We start from the raw sequence: 22,441 nt of genomic DNA, 5'->3' as shown, positions 1-22,441 counted from the left end.
CACACTCGTCCAGCCACAATGATGGTTTGCTTTCACTGCCAAACAGAAGACAGGTTCGTCCATCGGCTTTAGTTTCAATTTTCAATACAGGAGGGCAGGAGAGGTCGCGCAAATATAGCGTGTTTTGGCCTTTGACGTGTATCTAGCCTTGCAACAGTGATCAGAAATGGCAGCACGCTTGAGTGATGCCGGTGACCTCGGACCCTCGGAAACGGGCTCTCTCTTGCGGCAGTTCGAACAGTAGTAACGATGAAGACACAGAATTTGTCTCTGAAAGTGAGTCGGACATGGATTTTTGAATACGAAACGGACTTAGACGACGACCAAAGTGACGAAGGGGACGACGCGCTGGGTAGTGTTAGGGTGCGGCAACGCATAAACACTGAAAACCCACCACCCGTGCCTCCGAGGTTTCAGTTTTGTGCAGTGCCTGAAATTGTGTGGCAACCCACTGACGAAAAAGACATTCTCGGCTGGTTCGAGGTTTTTTTTTATAGGGATCTTGTCGACCTCATTGGGATAAACCCCTGCATGCAACATGGCGTGCGTTGCACTCTGGGAACTAGTTGGCCATGGGAGAGAGTGGCATGGTTTCGGTTTTGATTGACACGTCGACAAGTATATATACACAGACGAGGACTATTGTCGGTCGTTATCTCATGTTTTCTGGTCCTGAGAGCGTCATTTTTGATCTCTAAACTAGCCTAAATGGCCAGACCTCAAAGCTTTAGCACAAGCCCGAGACGTATTGAGGAGTTTCAGCGACGGTGTCACCGCCCTGGCGGCCGGTCGCCGAAAGAGAACGAGGGGGATAGGTTCGCTGGGCGGTGGCTTTGTGTATATGCGTTGGCCGCGAACGTAGGCTTATAAACTTCGGCAACAAGAATATTACGCGGCTCTAGTGTTTCGGTACGAGCAACAGAGGTGACACGATCTGCTACGACCAGCTACGACCACCCGCCGCAGCGATGCAGGCGTCGAAGGAGCGCAACCTGTGTACTACGCAGTCAGCCGCCGTCGCCCGACGCAGATCGTGTGGCATTCAGGGCTTTCCGCCCCGGGTTCTTCGCTTGTACTTGGAACCGTGTATTATTTCCTGTGCTTGTGTATGTGCTCAGTGGCTGAATGTTGACCTCATAGAGCAGTTCTTCAGACTCAACAGCGATTCAAAGTTGACGGCGGAAGGCCTTGCAGCAACGCTTTCGGTTGGTGCACGGCTGCGACGACTACACGGATAAAATTTAAGATTGCTGCTAGCAAGGTGGGCCATAGTCACTTTATGTTGACACGATTTTGAGTGTAAGTACTCCGTGCAAAGGCGAATCTATCGCGTTTCTAATCCACCTTTGTTTTTGTTGTTTTTAGCACGCACGACCGACTGCTAAGCAAATGCTTCTGTACCGATCACGGAGTGAATGTCTTCGGCCTTACATTGCGGAACGCCCAATAAAAAGTCATATTCGTTCAGCGAGAAAACTTCCCTTTCGAGTGACCTTCTGATTGATAATTTCTCCCGTACTTAAGTGCTTTAATCAACACGATCGATTAAGTTTGCTTCCCTAGTTAGGACATTTTTGTGCTACATGCGGCACTAATGCTTGGCACGATGTATGCCACTGGTGGTATTGTGAATTGGTTTACTTCCAAAGCTAACAGTGTGACAGGTCGGACCATTCAATTTGCTAAAAATGTGATGATATGGGAATTTCGTTGCATAACTAGCGTTCTACGTTTAAGATTGATAAGAAACATGCTCATGTGATGATGGATGTCTACAGTATAAGCTTTGCAGGTCCAGAATAAATGTGCTATAGGCTACAGCCTCAAGATTTTTAATGGACCCAATTGGTGATTACATGGCAATAAATATTGTGGTGAAAGACTGCCCATTGACTCGGTGAGTTTTGATTGTGACCATTGGTGTGCTGTTGGCAAATTAGATAATGGCACACCTTTTCCCTGACCATCTGGCTTCAAGGGGCATTGCATCTAGATGTGCTCAAATATCTTTATTTCAAGGTTCAGTGGACCCCTCTGCATTATTACAGGAAGGCAGTCTCAAGCCACAACAAACAGCAGTGAATATACAATGCATAATAACAGGCACCAGTGTCCAGGAGTATAGTCCGCAGTAATCAGTTTGAGCCTAAAAATGTTTCTGTTTTGTTTAGATAGTTTGCATTTGGTGTATAATCCGCAGGGCCCGATTTCCGCGCCCAGTGCACAGTCCGCCAAGCTGGTGCGTTGTGTCTTCGTGCTTTTTTTCCTAAGTGGCATTTTCTTTAGAAGTTCTTCGGTGAACGCTATTAAGCCTAAAGAACTGCTCTTGAGGCCCATATCTAGCCACGGAGCACACACAAGCACAGAAAATAACACTCGGTGCCAAGTACAAACGAAGCACCTCGGCGGACAGCCGTGAATGCCAAACGAGCAGTGTCGGGTGACGGCGACTGACTGCGTTGCGCCCCTTCGACGCCTGCATCGCTGCGGTGGGTGGTCGTAGCTAGTCGTAGCGAGATGATCTTCACTTCAAGCAAGAAATCTTGTTATACCATAGTCAAGATGTGTGTGCAAGTGTTCGACGACGTGGGCTCTCTCACGTTGGTGCAGTTGTCATCAAGAAAGGTGCATATCAACAATGTTGCGTGTTTGAGGCTGAAACTATGACGCATACTTATCTAAACCTAAATTTATCGGTCTGTGGCTACAAACATTTTCGTTGACGTTGCTTAGATGATGTAACCATTCAGGCCTCGCATTAAATGGTGTTGCGACTCTTCGGTTGTGTATGAAAACCTATTTTTGCCCTAATAAAAGACATTTTCAAAAGGACATGTGTCTTCTGCTGATACATATCTTCCAATTTACAATGCAGAGGCAAACAGAAAATCAACTGCATACATCTACCACTTAGCGTAAGCACCTTCATTCTTGAGCACACTCAAATATCAGCTTAGTTTGGTCTTGTTTTAGAAGCTTTGCCCTGTTCTGTAAAAAGAAAACAGTTAAAAAAGCTTTACCTTCGTTCTCCTTCTCGCATTTAATACAGACTTGTTTGTCAGCAGATATCACCGTGGCACATACAACTCGAATGACCGATGAGACTATTGCTATTACAATGAAGCTTTCCACAAGAGCCAAAACGAGGCTTGTAAGGGTGCACAAGCACATAGAAATGAGATTGGCACTTCCGGGGCTTGTTTACATTACGCGTAAAAACAGGACGATCGGCGACCAGCTGATCGCAAGATAACACCAAGGATACTGATGTTTCGATACACAGAACGCAGGATAAAGACCTCAATCGTCCCTTGTATGCTGTAGTTGTCATACTTTCTATCCAACCGCTTTTTAGCACAATTAACTAGAACAACCGAAGAGTTCGCGACACCTTTTAGTGCGAGGCCTGAATGGTTACATCATATAAGCAACGTCAACGAAAATGTTTGTAGCCGCAGACCGATAAGTTTAGTCTTAGATAAAGTACACGTCATAGTTTCAACGCGCGAACATTGTTGATATGTACCTTTCCTTGGACCCGCGTACGTACATTCGGTTCAACTTGGTGACAGCTGCACCAGAAGTGAGAGCTCACGTCGAACACTTGCACACATATCTTGACTCTGGCAAGATTTCTTGCCTTCAACTGGCTTGAAAGCTTCATCTGTAGCATCACGGTAGGTCTTGGTTGAAACGAGGATCGTCTCGCACACGGCAACAAACAGAGAACTACACGCTTTGTTTTATTTATACGCTACCGGTCTACGGGCGTCGCAAAACTATCCCCCTCTTGTCCGCCATGTTGGATCGATCGGAGCGCCCCCTATATTCGCTGAAACTCCTCAATAGCTTGTCTTTACACATGCTTGTTGTATTTTCGTGCCCGAGCCTTCCTGTTTCCATTCCGAGGTATGCAAACGAGCCAGTGCTGGGAATCTCGACGCTGCGAAGTTCGGAGATCTTGCTTGTGTATGAGTCAACAAGCTGTAACAATTAGTTTTGAAGAGGACATTGAAATACTTCCAAATACTGTTAAACGGAAAAACAGAGAATGTATCAATAGACAGGCTTAAGCCCAAGCATATCCAACCGTCTCATCAGTATTCCTCACAGACTAAAGTGTCCAAACCAGCGCACCGCAAAGTTTGTTTTTCTGCTTTAAATTGCCTAGAAGGGAATAGTGTAGCGGTCATCACGCCAGCTCTTGAACAGAAAGAAAAAAAGAGGACGAGAGAAAGAAAAGCTCGCGAGCAAGATTGAGCGGCTAGGTTTCGAAGGTCGTGACAGGGACCTGTACCTAATATGTAAATAATGTATATATAGTGATTGCTATATAGGCATACATCGAGCTCGCACCTTTACATTACTGTTGCTGGTCAGGAAGTTTGTTTGCTTTGTGTGTCCATGGACGAAATATAAGCTTTTGCAATCACTGTTTTTCTTAATATGCCTGAGTACGCGAAGTAAAACTCGGAGGCGCCGTTGAAAAGCTAAGTTTGAGCACACTTCTTATCTGAAGTGTGCGAAGTGAAGTCTCCACCCGCTTGCATTCCACTAATATTTAACAATCCTATGCCCATAAAATTATCCTGCAATCATATAGGCACATTTGCACGTACAAACCGTTTTAAGAGAGCATAAGTCGAGCGCTTGTGTGAAGAAAAGACGATCGTGAACCCCTATGCAGTGTGTCAAACAAACAAAATTGTTCAAACCGCGTTTGATGGTTGCTAATGGCCGTAATATTTGTTACGTGTTTGCTCTCTTTCTGACTGAGTATGCCGAGATAATTTCAGACACACCGTTCAGGCACAGATCTGGGGCGTCAGTAAAAGCTCGTCCAAAAAGGCTTAGTGAGGAGTAGGGGGCGCTTGTTAGAGCCTCCGTCGTAGCTAGCCCATTTCAGCGTTTGCAAAAACTTCATCTCCTATAGACCTTTCCAAAAAGAGCGCTCTGGCCGCCGCCATTTTGCGAATCGAGCGACCCCTATCAGCCAGAAATTTCTGGCACCCGCCTGAGCTGTGGAAACCCGGTCAGCGTGACTCCCCACCTGCATTTTGCATTCGGAGTTCGCCGGCTTTTCTTGGAAGTTTTTATTTTATTCGCCTGTTTAGGATGCTTACCCTTTGTATCCTATCTTCCACTGTGAGAACCAGGGAATACCAGGGCTCGTAGCCCGCTCGGCCTTCGCAGGAAACGAACGAAGAGAGCGAACGTCAAGCAGCCCGCGACGCAGGCAGTTCGAAGTGCTTGGAGGATTATTTCCGTCGAGATAATCCCCAAAAAGCCTTCCAGGCTGCGTTCCGGGTCTTCGCAAAAACTAGCTGATAGGGTCGGGTCCGGGGTGTGGCGACATAATAAGCCCGTTCGTTCATTTGCTATGAAGCTGTGCAAGAAAGGAGCTCTCTTTTACATGTTCCCCAAAACACGCTGGATTCCGTCCGATCGTCGTGAAGTGACTATCGTCGACACTGTATATTGGACATGCTGTGTTATTTGAGACCTTTCTCAAATCCTGTTTGGATAACGCGGCACCGAGGGGTACGTACAATATATTTTTTGTTCGATTGATGAGACTCATTGAATTTTATGTTGTGGGCGGGGAATATCCATGCAGTACGGATATCCTGTGTGGTCAAATATTTTGACCTTTATAGATTGACACGGCTGAGTTTACGGCGCCGTAAAACAATGAACATAAAATGAAACAAACATTCCAGTTGCATTTGTTCTGTCGCGCACGGACTCACCAAAACAGCTTTCATTTCTTTGTTTTTGTTCCCAAAAATAAAGCACTGCTTTCTTAAAGACCTCTATAAATTATGCTCGCCACAGAACACAAGATAGAAAAGAAAACGCGGCAATTCAGCCGCCACCAGCGTCCGGAATTGCGCCCAACGCACGCTGCCACAGACTACTGACGAGAAACTCCACAGCTCAGCGCAGTCGGGCAACACTGACGTACACTCTCAAAACCAGGGACACGCGCTGTAAATCGCTTCGTTCGAGACTGCCGCTAGAAAGGTCTATACGTGGCTTGCACAGGACGTCATTTCCGTTGCCCTCCAGAGAAGAGGGGAAGAAGGAGCTCTCCTCTTATCAGGATCCTCCTTTGTGCCTCCCGGATTTGCACAGGCGTCGCCATTCTCCTCCCAGAAGATTATAGAAGATTAATCTGTCAGTCAAAATTCTTACAAAAGCAGCTTCTCTCTCCTCCTTTTACTTGGTGTTCAAATGTGTGCGATGTGACGTCAGTGCAAGGAGCCTATCAGCATAAACCTTGAGTGGGATGTATATGATGACACGAGGAAGACATGATGGTAATTTTTGTGCAGTAGCGAGGTCGAATTTATTGAGTTTCCTTGAAAGTTCATGCGTCAACGCTGGGCTCAACTTTGGTACTCCTGCGAGGATGCAGCTTGCTTTTCGCTGAATGAAGTAACAAGAAGCGGACGTTTGGCAAACAAAATATGTGTAAGGCTCAAGGTGACAACATTTCAGATGTAGTTCACTGGTACTAGACGGGATTATTGAAATTGAGCTCAAAGATGCACTCGTGGGGTGAGGTGTCTAAGGCACGTCTTACTGCGTTTGTATACGCACGCACAATATCCGGTGCTTCGGGAACGAAATTTTGCATCACTCGAGAATGAATGTATTGTACGTTCGTGAAAAGTCAGACAATTAGAAACGCCAGCAGCGCATTCGGTCACGGGGTGATAGCATGACATGAAGCTGCTCGATCGAAACCGGTGGCCAACTAGTTCCCAGAGTGCACTGCATGGTATTTCGCCGCAATGGGGCGCTTCGATTTTGGAAGATGTCTATTGAAACAGAGACAAACCACTACGCGGTCCCGCATTTCTCAGCGCGGGGTTCTTCATGGAAACCGGTGGACCGCAAAGTGATGATGGTGTTCCTTGCGCTAATAATTTTGCAAGGAATCATTGGCAAACCGCAGGTTGAGATGTATTTGTTAGCACTAGTACTGAGAAAGGTCTAGGCACTTATCTTTTGTTACGGTGCGTATGTTCAAATAAATACTGCACACTTCAGCATGTGTTATTCTATTACTCTTACATGCACTGAGGAAAAGCTTCCATAAAAATCAACTTTTCCTTTTAAAAGTTTTGTGTTAATACCAATCAGAAACCAATCAAGTAATGCATTTGCAAAATCAGAACGACATAAGAAAAAATATGTGCAAATAGAAAAATTTGGGAAAGCTTGTATATTGTTTTTGAAAATAACTTGGTGGTTAAAGGGTTGAGTCTTGTGGTTGCTTCATAGCTATTTTCTCGTCGTCCCATTGTTCACAATGGCTTGTATGCACAAAATAAGACGAGTATGTATGGTGTGCAAATCATATGATGAAAGCCCTTGGATAGGAGTAGCGACAGCATCACTCCGTTCGCTCTGCCGCCTGCATTCGAGACGTCCAAAACGACTTGCTACAAAGGCATAATCGGTACAACCAGTACAGGGTGCGAGTGATTCTCTTTTTATATATTATCCTGCTGAGGCACTTTTTTTACCCCACTTGCTCGGGGTTCGGGACAAAATGAGGTATTCGCTACTTATCATTACTGATTAATACATTGTGGTTCTACTTACTCGAATAAACAGGCAGGACTTTCTAGATTGATGCTGTCTGGAAACCGACCCGCAAAGTTGTGCCTTATTTTGTCCCACCTCACTTTTCGCTCCGTCCTTCCAGTTTCTTTCATACCTAACTGTACAAAATTAGGTTGGCAAGAGAGGATCTGTGCTTTGTTAAAAAATAGACCGAACTCACCAAGCGTTCCGCGCATGCGTGACGCCACCATAACTTTAGTTCACAGAAGGAAAACGGCAGTGCACGATAGGGGTCGTGCCGTCTCGTGCTGTACACGCGCAGAGCTCCAGCGAAGTTGTCGCACGTGCAGAAAGACTAAAGTTCCCTCAATGCATTGCGGCAGCGGTGGCGTAGTGAAACTGGCTGGTGAGATCGGTCTATTGGGTAAAGCTAGTTTTGACGCTTGCCAGTAGGAGGTCAGATGTGCAGTACAAGGTCACGCTTCACCCAGACGCGAGACCATTCACAATCATAGACTCGAGACGGGTACCCCTACTTCTCTTACCCAGAGTGCAACAAGAATTTCAATGCATGCTAGACATGGACGTCATCGAAAGAGTCAACCAGGCCACAGCATGGGTGTACCTATGTTAGCTGACAAAAAGAAAGATGGTTCCCTCCAAGTCTGCACAGATTACACGCAGCTAAACCAACAGCTAGTGAGGGAGTGCCTCTTCACGTCGACAGTGGAAGAGAACTTTCCAACGTTCGCAAAAGCAACAGTTTTCGCCAAACTAGATGCCAGTGCTCGCTACCAGCAAACATCACTAGCTCTAGAGTTGAGAGAACTGACAACTTTCATCACACAAGTGGGGCACTTTCAGTTCAAGAGACTCCCGCTTGGCATTGTGACAGCGCCAGAACTCTTCCAGCGGGAGATTTTGTGGATCCTAGACAAAATCTAGAGAACAAAGGAGAGCACGACCAAAATCTTAAGTTTCTACTCCACCGCCTCCACGACGTCGGAGTGAACTTGCACCACGCAAAGTGCGAGTTCACAAAAGAGTCGGATTTCATGACCACATCGTGGACTTCAATAGAATTGCAATGGACCTCCAGCGTAACGGAGAAGTAGAGAGCGGTGAAGGCTGGACAGAACCTGCTTAAAACCCACTGAACTGCTGTGGTGTCGGAAGGGTTCTCCCCTACAGTGCTGCTTACTAGGAGGAGCCTACGCTCTACGCTTCATACTGCACCGACTACCCTAATGCACCTGCTGTGGTGTCGGAAGGGTTCTCCCCTACAGTGCTGCTTACTAGGAGGAGCCTACGCTCTACGCTTCATACTGCACCACACCAAGAGCGGCAGCAACACAAGAGACGAGAGATGAGAAAGGCATCTAGCACACACTGCGAGACCGGCAGCTACTCCCCCACTCAGGGACGTGGATTTGTGCCAGTGTGACCTTGCAAGGACTTGTACAAAGCCAGGCCCTAACTTTCATCTCGCTACCTGTTAAACCTTGACTGGTGTTGTTGCACCAGTGCCTGTTTGTCGGCACACTCATATGCACTGGACAGGAATGGAGGTGCATCCTGGCTGTGCAGTTCAATGGCGGCAGCATAGGAGGGCATGGTCTTGCACAGGTCCAGCACAGCTGCCATCAGCTCCCCCACATACTCTGTAACGAGAGATTCGAAAACATTCAAGAATCTGCACCAGTTATGTATAAATGAGCACTGGCATATACCGTATGTGCAGCCAGTTTTGTGCGGAGCAACCACAGCCCCCTTCTTCGCTTTAGGGAACTTGATGACCCAGACGAGCTCCCCATCCTTGGTCACTGCCTGGGGCCTTCCTGCGTTCTCGTTATAATGCAAGGCTGCCAGGAAGGTCCTGAAAGTAAATGCATGATTCAGAAACACCCAAAAGAAAAATGACTTGACTTTCGTACACACCTTGCCTTCATGCTGCGGAAGCTGTAGTGCATTAGCTTCGGTGCAAACTGCAACAGGGTGCTATGGAAGCACTCCGTTGCAAAGGTCTGTGCTGATGTGGATAGCCGAGGGATGTCCCGTACGAGGTGTGGGGAAAGGACAATCTCCCGCAGCTTCTGATGAGCAGGCGATCCTACAACAAGTGTGTGAGACATGATAAATTATGGCCTTGTGTATTTTAAGCATCACAGATGTGAGATCCTTACCTTCCTCTAGCCACTTCTTATGTAGCTCTTGATGCTGGCACTCTGGGAACAGAGGATCACGGTGGGAGTGCACATTTGCCACGTGCGCCACCAGGGATTTCCACTTGGGAAGGATGAGGTCCTGGTTCTCAGGACTCGTCCCCGCAGACTAGTACAGGTAGTTGACCACCGCCTTGGTCCAGGAGCTCAGCTTCTCCAGGTGCCGCGACTTCCCAGCCCCAACCAGCTTCTTCTTGGTAGCTGAAATGAAATGTTGCAAGCCATGTAAAGGTGAGGCAACTATGGCCGTAGCAGAGCCACTAGCCTCTCTTAAAAAGTGGGTGCCGCCTGGAATCTGTCAACACACATTTCCTACATTTCAAAATATCTTATACCAGCAGTAGCAACAATTACAATTAGAGTTCTTTATATGGGAGCAAACACAGTGTCAATTAAATTATTATTGCTCCGGCTCACTTCAAATCACCATAGGTATGGGCATTTATTTCCTACTGCATTTGCTTTCCCAGCTGCTAGGTTCACAAATCGGCACTCTATTTCATTTTGGAACGAGTTTGGAGGTGGCAATTGTGCATGATGCACAGTCAAGCATACACGCTCAACTTTGCTGCTTAGTACCGGTGTGCTCCAAGCAGTACTTTAGGCGGAGAGACTGTTTGAGTAGCTCAATGGGCTTGCAAATTTTGCACACCCTTTTCGATCGCCATTTTTTCATTACGTCTCTGTATCAGTTATCCAGTTTAAGGTAAGCTCCTAAGAAAGAAACAGTTTATTTATGTTGGTACAGTCGTGTGTCATTAATATAGACGTCTCCATTCCCCAGACAAATCATCCATAATGTGAGTCATCCATACCGAAGCAATGTCAAAAACCAACATTAAGTAACAAGCGTAGCACTGTCCACTCGTGCTTAGTTATCATGTTGTCCACCCTAAAACTGACCGCAGAAGCGTCCAACCTCGCATTTGATGCACAGCGAGTGGGGGTGACTAAGGGTATGTTATCCCGGAACGGGACGACATACCTTTTGGCTTGAAAGGTTGAAAAAATCCCACCACCTTTCGGAGCGTAGGTTTTATATCAAGAGGGGCAACGGACAATAGTGAATTCCGGGTACACATTGGGACCTCTGCGGGTCTATTTTTTTGCCACGTGAACCCGTATCCATAATAATGAGGCAAAAATACCTGTATTTACCCATTTCGTCCCCAAACTAGCTGTCTATAGTCCTGACTGCGTGTTTCTATATTAACGAGGAAGAATTGCATGATGAGAAACCGGTCGCCGACGAAACTTTTGTCCATATTGCGGGGTGTCCATAGTAACAAGGTTCAGATTAACGAGAAATGACTGTACTATAAATCTGACCCTTCTCGATGGCCGTGAAGTTTGTGAGAAACAAATTATTGTGCGACTGTTGCTTATTGTTACATATATACACCCCCAAAAGCATTATACTTGTAAGTTATTACATTTCCCCTGATTATACACTCTTTTACTGCTGTCCCCTGAAAAACATATTGATGGGGTCCTACTGCACTCACTTGCAAATAGCAGCATTGATCATAACAGCCCACACACCACTGATGATAGTGTAACTTATTGGCACTGAGAGGACCAGGCCATAGGGTCCGGCCTCCCCCCTCCAAAATCTTCCATTTTGCTGGGGCCTCCTCTCCCCCCTCCCCCTCATACAGCACTTTGCTATGGACGGGCCCCCTCCCCGAAACAAAATCCTGGCTACGTGCCTGGAGAGGACCATTATAAATTTTACCCTTTGCCACGTGCCAGCAGTCGAACAGGTGGCAAATGTCCGGGTGCTCCCGTGCCAGCCAGGCGTTGAGCTGGGGGTGTCTGTCCGTCACTAGGATACCCACTACCAGGCAGTGAGCATCAAAGATGTTGAGGGACCTTTTGAGGCCTTCCGGCTCCATGTGGTAACTCCCCACCGGTTTCATTGGACTGAAACAAAATGGAGAGAACATTTTACAGCATAAATAAAATAAACATGCTAATAATTAGGGCTGGGCAACTGATTGATTAACTTTCAGATTAATCAATCTTTTTAACCGGTTAATCGGTATGTGGGTTAACCAAAAGAAAAGTATGAATAAAGTTTTCGCTTTTCCACCCTACTACTCCCGTACTCCTCAGAATGAAAACACCTGTCCCCACTCTTCGGCGGGTACGTGCAGCAACAATAACATTGAGGGGGGGGGGGGGGGGGGGGAGAACAGAAACAGGCTTTACAATATTCAGTTGACCTTGGTCGTGCTGGCGACGTTGCCATACCTACATTCCCGCCATCTCTCGCAGGCGGCCTAAACGAGCGCGCTGCGCCTCGAGCCTCTCAGCGGCAAGGATGCAAAAGAAAAATTTTGTGCAGCTCAGCTGAACAAATGACACCACCTTCGTGGGACAATTTTTCGGCATTCCCCCGTCTCCTTTTGTGTTTTCTGTGAACACTCCCAGAGCGCGAGGGAAAACGACCCGTCAACATAATTGGCGGAGTTCCGCACAGGGATGAATGGGTCCTTCCTCTCTGTCTATACCCTGACAATCGCTGAAGCCGTGACAGAAGGAGCCGCCTGAACCGATGATGGCGGATCAGTTAGAGGGAATCAGATGAGCAACGCGCTTTCTTCTGTTGTGTCTTGGGAATTGTTCACGGGCTTTTTCTTCCTTTTCCGAATGTTCTTTCGTTGGATTGAGGACATGTGAACAACACTACATTTGAACTAAGTGGTTCCCTCTCGAGAGCGAGAAAAAAGCCACTGTGCAGTCACGGACGAGGACACCAGTATGAAAAAGAATCCTTTAGAGAAATTTGAATTCATAGTAAACATCAGGCGCGATTTTTGCAACCTAAAGAAAGTTCAGAGAGATCTGTGCCCCGCCCACATCCACGCTGTGCAGGCGGGAATGATTGTGAAGCAGCAAAGGAACTTATTCCTGCCAGAGGATGTCAACAAACTTTTTGCCTCTACGGAAATCTGCAAGCTTCTTTGAACTATTATGAACTGCACAACTATGCTGACCCCCACTGAGCCCTTCGTCATTTATTCCATGGTAGAAGCGATCGCCAAGAGATGAAATATATATTTTTGATCTTGTTTGATGTGTTTTGCCTAGAAACGAGTGCAACCCGATTAATCGATGGGATTTTCTTTTAAATCTTGCACACCTTCATTAAAATTGATAACATTAGATACAGAAAGGCTATTGTGATGGAAACGACACGATCGGATGTTGTCAACATGCTCTACAACTTTTATATTGAGCGGCTTGTGCATAAATTAATATATAAAAGTGAGGTAATTAATATTTGTTAATTTGCCAGTTTGGCATATCGCAAAAGAATATTAGAACTCCCTCAATAGGGCTGCGAGCAATACTGTGTTGGCTCACACACCCAGTGCGCGCCAGTTTTTGTGGTACTCTATATACATTTCTTAGCCTGTGATTTTCACAGTGTGGAAAGTATAGCACTCATAGAGTTTATGTACATACCTGGACAGTTTCCACGTGAAGGACCTTGTTACTGTCAACATCCAGCATGGTGTAGGTGCCGTACTTGGCACTGTGACCAGGCGAATCCGCCCTCCCATCACCGGCGATCGTCAGCTGCTTTCCTGCAGCAGCTGTGAACAGGTCCAGCTGATGCTTGTTCCACACCTGGTTTTGAAAGACAGAGCATTCCTCAAAATGTAAACGGGGCTTCACTCTAATGTAACTGGGCTCGGGTGGAAGATAAACAGATTCAGGTCCCCTCTTCTGCTATCTACTGTTACGCCTGAATAAATTAGTTTTAATAGTGCAAGGGTCCGGTCTGTCCAGAGCCCAAAGTGCACACAGAGGAAGAGGTCGATCCTCGATTTTTCTATTACACCTGCGTGAGAAAACCCGACTTTCTACGGCAGATAGTTCCTGGGCCCACTTGTTTCGGGCCAATAAGTTGAAAGAGCACGAGAAGGACAGTGGCAAGGAGCCTTCTGCATGTTGGGCTTTAGCCTCAGAGTACCTTTTCAATTGCAGGACGGAGAAACGCCTTCTGGATCGTGAAGAAGGTCCTGTAGGTGAAGCAGGCTATCCCCATACCAGTCAGCATCCTCAATGTCTTTTTGATGCAGCAGCCAGTAAGCAAAGGTGAAGCAGCCATGAGGATGTTGCCAACCGGCTTTCGCCTGATGATCGGCTGGCTACACCAGTTATCCACGTTGCCATTCTTGCAAACGGTGGAAACCTGGAGACAGCAGCCTTGAACACTCTTGTCCATGTGAATGATAGAGGCAGCACAGGTTTGGCACGTGTCGAGCAGCACGTCAAGGCAGGATTCAAAGACGATGAATTTCCTCTCTTCCACCAGGGATGGCGCTTGCTTCTCAGGCCTGCGATAGAAAAATAACGATCATCTAAACAACTGAACTATTCATTATGGATGATCCCATAAACCCTTGCTTAACAGAACCTTCACACAAACCTCTCAAAGCTGTCTTCCGATGGAGAATAGTCAGGGTCGGCGTCTTGTCTTTGCTGCTCGCCCGAGGAATCGAGGTCCCATGGATGCGAGGAATGCAACGGGGAGGAAGCCCACAACAGTGTCCCAGAAACCTCTGTTTGGACAGTCCGGGTCCTTGACGGTGGCTTGATGCATACTTGGATTGCTACCGAACAGTGTGTGGCTTTAGAAACATGCCATTTTTCAATACAATGAACAAACATCCACACGTGAAGACAGAAGGTGGCTTCTCCCTCCCCTTCCTGCAAATGCCACACAAGGATACACCTGTACCCCCAACCCACTTTCTTCTCAATATAAAAGTCTTGGTCTGGCCCTACCTTCACAGCATTGAGCAAAGCGTCCCATCAAAGAACTGTATCTGTAGCCTCTTCCAGTATATAAAAAAAAACCTGGCTCCAAGTTCCATGCACAAGCTGCTATCTTATGACACCAGTTCATTCTCTATATCAGTAGTTCCTAGACTTTTGGACATCACGTGCCGCCTGACCCACTCAGAGGCTACTCGGAGACCACAAGTGAGCACAATATGAAATATGGCTATCTCTGCATGAACATGACCATAGTGCATCGGATTGAGAGGAGACAACTGTGCTTGGAAGGAGAATGGAGGGGTGGGCACATAATGTTGGTTGATGCTGGCTCTGATCTGCTATGGTTGCATCCATGTAACCCCAGCATAAGATTATAAAGCTAACACAGAGAAAGGCACACGTATAGGGCATAAAAGAAAATAATATATTAACAGCTGCCCAGATTACGTATTATGTATTTCATATGGATTGAAACTTATTATGATTCTTTTCTTGGAACTAATGCAATAAAGCAGTACAAAAGCCTACAGACCTTGAAAAACAATGATGGACCTTTCTAAATAAGTTTGCCACTGAGTGACTGCATTTTCCCACAGTGGTGGTCAAACTAAAAAGACACTTCACTGAGGTGCAGGGATAGTTGAGGAAATATAAAAGTGTGGTAAACCAGTAATACTTCTCTGGTGAACACCAGGAACCTTATGAATCCAGTTTGGGAAGAGTTGCACTAACAAATGTTCAGAAGTGAAATTCTTATTATATTAATGTATAATTATATATCACCAATATTAAAAAGTGAAATCTGGGCCATGCCAAAATATTCATTTCAGTGAAAGACCAGACCTGCATTTCTTTGCAAGCCTGCTGTCTGCGTCGTTGCACACTTTTTCTTGCAGCGCCTGGATGCTGCGTGCAGAGTGGGTGTACCTGCACTTGTGACCCTTTGGGTTGCTAAAGAGAGTCCGGAAAAAGCATAGAAGGAAACGATGGAGTCACATGAATTATCTTGAAAATATTTAAGTGATGTCAAAGATGGCAACCAGTTAGGAAATCTGGATATGCGTTTGATAATTCCATCCAAGGTGGGCTACAGTAGCCTGCCTTGGATGGCCTGGTTCTCTACTGCCTTGCAGTAGACCAGTAGTTTGGTGCGTGTGCGTACCTGTGGGCATGCTGGGGCTGCCTGTTTGTACCAAGGTGGTTGGGGATGCAGCAAGAGCGAGGAGCCAGCTGGACGATGCACCCTGGGTCACTATGGACATGGATAGACGAGCAAATAAAGGAAATAAATGAGTCGTATGGAAGCACCAGGAGCAATGGATGCGATGAGATGCTCTTGGTGGTTCTGTGCAAGGCAGGCCACACCACTTAGCGGAGAACCAGTTTGGTGCATGTGCATACGTGGGGGGGGGGGGTCCTGGGGCTGCCCTGGGTGGTTGAGGATGCCGCAGAATCAATCACACCGCTCAGAGATGCGCTTGTCATCGCTATGAAAAGACGGGAAATAAAAGAAAACGAATGAGTCAGATGGAACCACCAGGAGCAACGGACGCAAATGAGATGCTCTTGGTGGTTCTGTAGAAGGCAGGCTACACCGCTTTGTGGAGAACCAGTCTGGTGCGTGTGCGTACCTGCGGGGGTCCTGGGGCTGCCCTGGGTGGTTGAGGATGCCGCAGAATCAATCACACCGCTCAGAGATGCGCTTGTCATCGCTATGAAAAGACGGGAAATAAAAGAAAACGAATGAGTCACATGGAACCACCAGGAGCAACGGACGCAAATGAGATGCTCTTGGTGGTTCTGTACAAGGCAGGCTACACCGCTTTGTGGAGAACCAGTTTGGTGCGTGTGCGTACCTGCGGGGGTCCTGGGGCTGCCCTGGGTGGTTGAGGATGCCGCAGAATCAATCACACCGCACAGAGATGCGCTTGTCATCGCTATGAAAAGACGGGAAATAAAAGAAAACGAATGAGTCACATGGAACCACCAGGAGCAACGGACGCAAATGAGATGCTCTTGGTGGTTCTGTACAAGGCAGGCTATACCGCTTTGTGGAGAACCAGTTTGGTGCGTGTGCGTACCTGCGGGGGTCCTGGGGCTGCCCTGGGTGGTTGAGGATGCCGCAGAATCAATCACACCGCTCAGAGATGCGCTTGTCATCGCTATGAAAAGACGGGAAATAAAAGAAAACGAATGAGTCACATGGAACCACCAGGAGCAACGGACGCAATGAGATGCTCTTGGTGGTTCTGTACAAGGCAGGCTACACCGCTTTGTGGAGAACCAGTTTGGTGCGTGTGCGTACCTGCGGGGGTCCTGGGGCTGCCCTGGGTGGTTGAGGATGCCGCAGAATCAATCACACCGCTCAGAGATGCGCTTGTCATCGCTATGAAAAGACGGGAAATAAAAGAAAACGAATGAGTCAGATGGAACCACCAGGAGCAACGGACGCAAATGAGATGCTCTTGGTGGTTCTGTACAAGGCAGGCTACACCGCTTTGTGGAGAACCAGTTTGGTGCGTGTGCGTACCTGCGGGGGTCCTGGGGCTGCCCTGGGTGGTTGAGGATGCCGCAGAATCAATCACACCGCTCAGAGATGCGCTTGTCATCGCTATGAAAAGACGGGAAATAAAAGAAAACGAATGAGTCAGATGGAAGCACCAGGAGCAACGGACGCAATGAGATGCTCTTGGTGGTTCTGTACAAGGCAGGCTACACCGCTTTGTGGAGAACCAGTTTGGTGCGTGTGCGTACCTGCGGGGGTCCTGGGGCTGCCCTGGGTGGTTGAGGATGCCGCAGAATCAATCACACCGCTCAGAGATGCGCTTGTCATCGCTATGAAAAGACGGGAAATAAAAGAAAACGAATGAGTCAGATGGAAGCACCAGGAGCAACGGACGCAAATGAGATGCTCTTGGTGGTTCTGTAGAAGGCAGGCTACACCGCTTTGTGGAGAACCAGTTTGGTGCGTGTGCGTACCTGCGGGGGTCCTGGGGCTGCCCTGGGTGGTTGAGGATGCCGCAGAATCAATCACACCGCTCAGAGATGCGCTTGTCATCGCTATGAAAAGACGGGAAATAAAAGAAAACGAATGAGTCAGATGGAAGCACCAGGAGCAACGGACGCAATAAGATGCTCTTGGTGGTTCTGTAGAAGGCAGGCTACACCGCTTTGTGGAGAACCAGTTTGGTGCGTGTGCGTACCTGCGGGGGTCCTGGGGCTGCCCTGGGTGGTTGAGGATGCCGCAGAATCAATCACACCGCTCAGAGATGCGCTTGTCATCGCTATGAAAAGACGGGAAATAAAAGAAAACGAATGAGTCAGATGGAAGCACCAGGAGCAACGGACGCAAATGAGATGCTCTTGGTGGTTCTGTAGAAGGCAGGCTACACCGCTTTGTGGAGAACCAGTTTGGTGCGTGTGCGTACCTGCGGGGGTCCTGGGGCTGCCCTGGGTGGTTGAGGATGCCGCAGAATCAATCACACCGCTCAGAGATGCGCTTGTCATCGCTATGAAAAGACGGGAAATAAAAGAAAACGAATGAGTCAGATGGAAGCACCAGGAGCAACGGACGCAATGAGATGCTCTTGGTGGTTCTGTACAAGGCAGGCTACACCGCTTTGTGGAGAACCAGTTTGGTCCGTGTGCGTACCTGCGGGGGTCCTGGGGCTGCCCTGGGTGGTTGAGGATGCCGCAGAATCAATCACACCGCTCAGAGATGCGCTTGTCATCGCTATGAAAAGACGGGAAATAAAAGAAAACGAATGAGTCAGATGGAAGCACCAGGAGCAACGGACGCAAATGAGATGCTCTTGGTGGTTCTGTAGAAGGCAGGCTACACCGCTTTGTGGAGAACCAGTTTGGTGCGTGTGCGTACCTGCGGGGGTCCTGGGGCTGCCCTGGGTGGTTGAGGATGCCGCAGAATCAATCACACCGCTCAGAGATGCGCTTGTCATCGCTATGAAAAGACGGGAAATAAAAGAAAACGAATGAGTCAGATAGAAGCACCAGGAGCAACGGACGCAATGAGATGCTCTTGGTGGTTCTGTAGAAGGCAGGCTACACCGCTTTGTGGAGAACCAGTTTGGTGCGTGTGCGTACCTGCGGGGGTCCTGGGGCTGCCCTGGGTGGTTGAGGATGCCGCAGAATCAATCACACCGCTCAGAGATGCGCTTGTCATCGCTATGAAAAGACGGGAAATAAAAGAAAACGAATGAGTCAGATGGAAGCACCAGGAGCAACGGACGCAAATGAGATGCTCTTGGTGGTTCTGTAGAAGGCAGGCTACACCGCTTTGTGGAGAACCAGTTTGGTGCGTGTGCGTACCTGCGGGGGTCCTGGGGCTGCCCTGGGTGGTTGAGGATGCCGCAGAATCAATCACACCGCTCAGAGATGCGCTTGTCATCGCTATGAAAAGACGGGAAATAAAAGAAAACGAATGAGTCAGATGGAAGCACCAGGAGCAACGGACGCAATGAGATGCTCTTGGTGGTTCTGTACAAGGCAGGCTACACCGCTTTGTGGAGAACCAGTTTGGTCCGTGTGCGTACCTGCGGGGGTCCTGGGGCTGCCCTGGGTGGTTGAGGATGCCGCAGAATCAATCACACCGCTCAGAGATGCGCTTGTCATCGCTATGAAAAGACGGGAAATAAAAGAAAACGAACGAGTCAGATGGAAGCACCAGGAGCAACGGACGCAAATGAGATGCTCTTGGTGGTTCTGTAGAAGGCAGGCTACACCGCTTTGTGGAGAACCAGTTTGGTGCGTGTGCGTACCTGCGGGGGTCCTGGGGCTGCCCTGGGTGGTTGAGGATGCCGCAGAATCAATCACACCGCTCAGAGATGCGCTTGTCATCGCTATGAAAAGACGGGAAATAAAAGAAAACGAATGAGTCAGATGGAAGCACCAGGAGCAACGGACGCAAATGAGATGCTCTTGGTGGTTCTGTAGAAGGCAGGCTACACCGCTTTGTGGAGAACCAGTTTGGTGCGTGTGCGTACCTGCGGGGGTCCTGGGGGGCTATGTTGCGCTTTTTGCACTCCCAGGAGACTAGGGAGAGGGAAGTGACGTCAACAACGCAGCAAACGCAGATTGGATGTTGATTTTGTTTTCTTCTGTCAACATCCAATCTGCATTTGCTCTAGTCGTTGACGTCACTTCCCTCTTCCAAGTCTCCTGGGAGTGCAAAAAGCGCAACATAGCACCCCTGGGGCTGCCCTGGGTGGTTGAGGATGCCGCAGAATCAATCACACCGCTCAGAGATGCGCTTGTCATCGCTATGAAAAGACGGGAAATAAAAGAAAACGAATGAGTCAGATGGAAGCACCAGGAGCAACGGACGCAATGAGATGCTCTTGGTGGTTCTGTACTGTCGTGAGCAAAAGTCTGGATAACACGGGAGCGCCGACCGAATTGCATCGCCGCGCTCCCTGACGGCGCGGCGCCTGGTGCCGAGACCCGCGCAATGCGCACGCGCGTCCTTTCTTATCTGCTGGCCCACTCGTTTGCTCGCTTCAACGCGATGCGCTCTTGCGCGATTGAATGGGCGCTAGGTGCCGCCCCGGGAACCAAGACTCTGAGAGCCTCGCTCACCGCTCTGGACGAGCTCGCGTGCTCCGTGGCACGCGCCGTTCGCGCATATCTTTCCCGCGACTCGGCGACGCGTTAAAAACTGTCGCTTATGCTGATGCAGCCGCAATGAATTGCAGAACTTGTATTCGCGTACTCGAGGCAGCCTTGGGCTTCCTTCCGAGTGATCATGCACGCGCGGTAAAGTGGTGAATGACGAGCAAAAAGAAAACGCCAAAAAAGAAAGAAATATTTATTTAATCCCCCTCCCAAGAAAAAACTAGAAACAAAACGGAGGGAAAAAGAGGCGCTGGTTCAGTTTGGGTGGCTTGTAATCTTTATATTGTTGATAGCGTCAGAAAGAATCGAAAAAGCATCACCTTCCTGCAAAATGTTGCAATTCTGTTGTGTAATCGCAAATCAGAAATGGAAATATTTCCCCCACTGCAGCCGTGCGCGGCAGCCATGGGAAACGCGCCGTGACGGTGACGCGGGGATCGCTGCAGCTCAACGCCTCACGAAGAGAAGTAGAGAGAGAAAGAATAAACATCCTTGAGGGAGAGCGCACGGAAACCGGTGCATCCTCACGTCGACGTCACTGAGCACGTCATTTAGAGAGTTTAGGGGTGCCGGAAACTTGAAACTTTGCTATTGTTTAAAATTATAATTATGGCACACACACTCAATCGCTTTTCAGTTCTTTACTTTAGAAGTGTCGGAGAACAATTCCTATAATTATTTGGCCATTGTCCGGAAATCGTTGCATAGCCGCTTTATTTTATGACTTCCGGTACAAGTCATCACAGTTGATGTCAAACGGAACATTTTAAGGTCAGTTCGCGAACAACCATGCTGAGAATTTGTGGCCAGTACCATGTTTTTTTTTATGTTTTCTTGGCTTCTTGACCCTTTACAACGCGTGCATAAAAAATTGAGCAGCAGCTGTTTGCATTGTAGCCGGGGCAAAGCTTAAAAGTAACGAATGGAGGGAAGCGACAGTCTTTAACGCGTCGCCGAGTCGCGGGAAAGATATGCTTGAACGGCGCGTTCCGCGGAGCACGCGAGGTCGTCCCGAGCGGCGAGCGAGGCTCTCAGAGTCTTGGTTCCCGGGGCGGCACCTAGCGCCCATTTAATCGCTCAGGAGCGCATCGCGTTGAAGCGAGCGAACGAGTGGGCCAGCAGATAAGAAAGGACGCGCGTGCGCATTGCGCGGGTCTCGGCACCAGGCGCCGCGCCGTCAGGGAGCGCGGCGATGCAATTCGGTCGGCGCTCCCGTATTATCCAGACTTTTGCTCACGACAGTACAAGGCAGGCTACACCGCTTTGTGGAGAACCAGTTTGGTCCGTGTGCGTACCTGCGGGGGTCCTGGGGCTGCCCTGGGTGGTTGAGGATGCCGCAGAATCAATCACACCGCTCAGAGATGCGCTTGTCATCGCTATGAAAAGACGGGAAATAAAAGAAAACGAATGAGTTACATGGAAGCACCAGGAGCGACGGACGCAATGAGATGCTCTTGGTGGTTCTGTACAAGGCAGGCTACACCGCTTTGTGGAGAACCAGTTTGGTGCGTGTGCGTACCTGCGGGGGTCCTGGGGCTGCCCTGGGTGGTTGAGGATTCCGCAGAATCAATCACACCGCTCAGAGATGCGCTTGTCATCGCTATGAAAAGACGGGAAATAAAAGAAAACGAATGAGTCACATGGAAGCACCAGGAGCGACGGATGCAATGAGATGCTCTTGGTGGTTCTGTACAAGGCAGGCTACACCGCTTTGTGGAGAACCAGTTCGGTGCGTGTGCGTACCTGCGGGGGTCCTGGGGCTGCCCTGGGGGATCGTGGATGCCGCAGAATCAACCACACTGCTCAGGGACGCGCTTCGGGTAGCTGAAAACGGCCGAAAGAGGACAGAGAATAAGGCTGACTAAATAAGTAATGCTCCTAGTAATGAATCATGTGCCTACTATATTGGAGCAGCTGTTACGACCCACCTATGTTGACGCGAAAGAAATTAGAGTTAGGATTAACATACCTGAGCAAACAGATGGTTCTGCCTCTTCGTGTTCAGTCTCCCAACATGTGTCAGTGACTCCAACCGGGAGGTTGGTGGCATCAAGTAGAGGTGCCTGATTCTAGGAAGGAATAACACAATGTTAGGTCATCTGGTAAATGAGAACTGCAAAGACCCGCTGAACTTTATGCTACAGCCCCCTTTACGGCAGGAGCCGCATATGGCCCTTCATTCTGAGTGGTTGACAGAGTGTAATCATGCGACCGTCTGTCCG

At 48.4% G+C, this 22,441-nt stretch overlaps 1 protein-coding gene and 1 long non-coding RNA gene across 2 annotated transcripts; both read right to left on the bottom strand.

Moving 5' to 3' along the window:
* Positions 1–8,966: 8,966 nt before the first annotated feature.
* Positions 8,967–15,945, bottom strand: LOC120848303. Its single transcript, XM_040220278.1, has 9 exons — positions 15,754–15,945; positions 15,435–15,542; positions 14,239–14,422; positions 13,780–14,146; positions 13,269–13,433; positions 9,759–9,879; positions 9,514–9,685; positions 9,306–9,451; positions 8,967–9,236 (listed from the first exon to the last, which is right to left on the bottom strand). The coding sequence occupies exons 1-9, from the start codon at positions 15,851–15,853 to the stop codon at positions 9,064–9,066; spliced, it is 1,536 nt and encodes a 511-aa protein (XP_040076212.1). The 5' UTR covers positions 15,854–15,945; the 3' UTR covers positions 8,967–9,063.
* A 705-nt stretch (positions 15,946–16,650) lies between these two features.
* LOC121048320 lies at positions 16,651–17,648 on the bottom strand. Its single transcript, XR_005798917.2, has 3 exons — positions 17,571–17,648; positions 17,122–17,426; positions 16,651–16,977 (listed from the first exon to the last, which is right to left on the bottom strand). It is a non-coding gene; the product is annotated as an uncharacterized LOC121048320 (long non-coding RNA).
* Between the last annotated feature and the right edge of the window lie 4,793 nt (positions 17,649–22,441).

The sequence above is a fragment of the Ixodes scapularis genome, unplaced genomic scaffold (assembly GCF_016920785.2).
Source record: "Ixodes scapularis isolate PalLabHiFi unplaced genomic scaffold, ASM1692078v2 PGA_scaffold4__175_contigs__length_147842914, whole genome shotgun sequence".
NCBI classification, from domain to species: domain Eukaryota; kingdom Metazoa; phylum Arthropoda; class Arachnida; order Ixodida; family Ixodidae; genus Ixodes; species Ixodes scapularis.
Note: the sequence above shows the minus strand (reverse complement) of the source record. Positions and strands in the feature narration are given on the sequence as shown.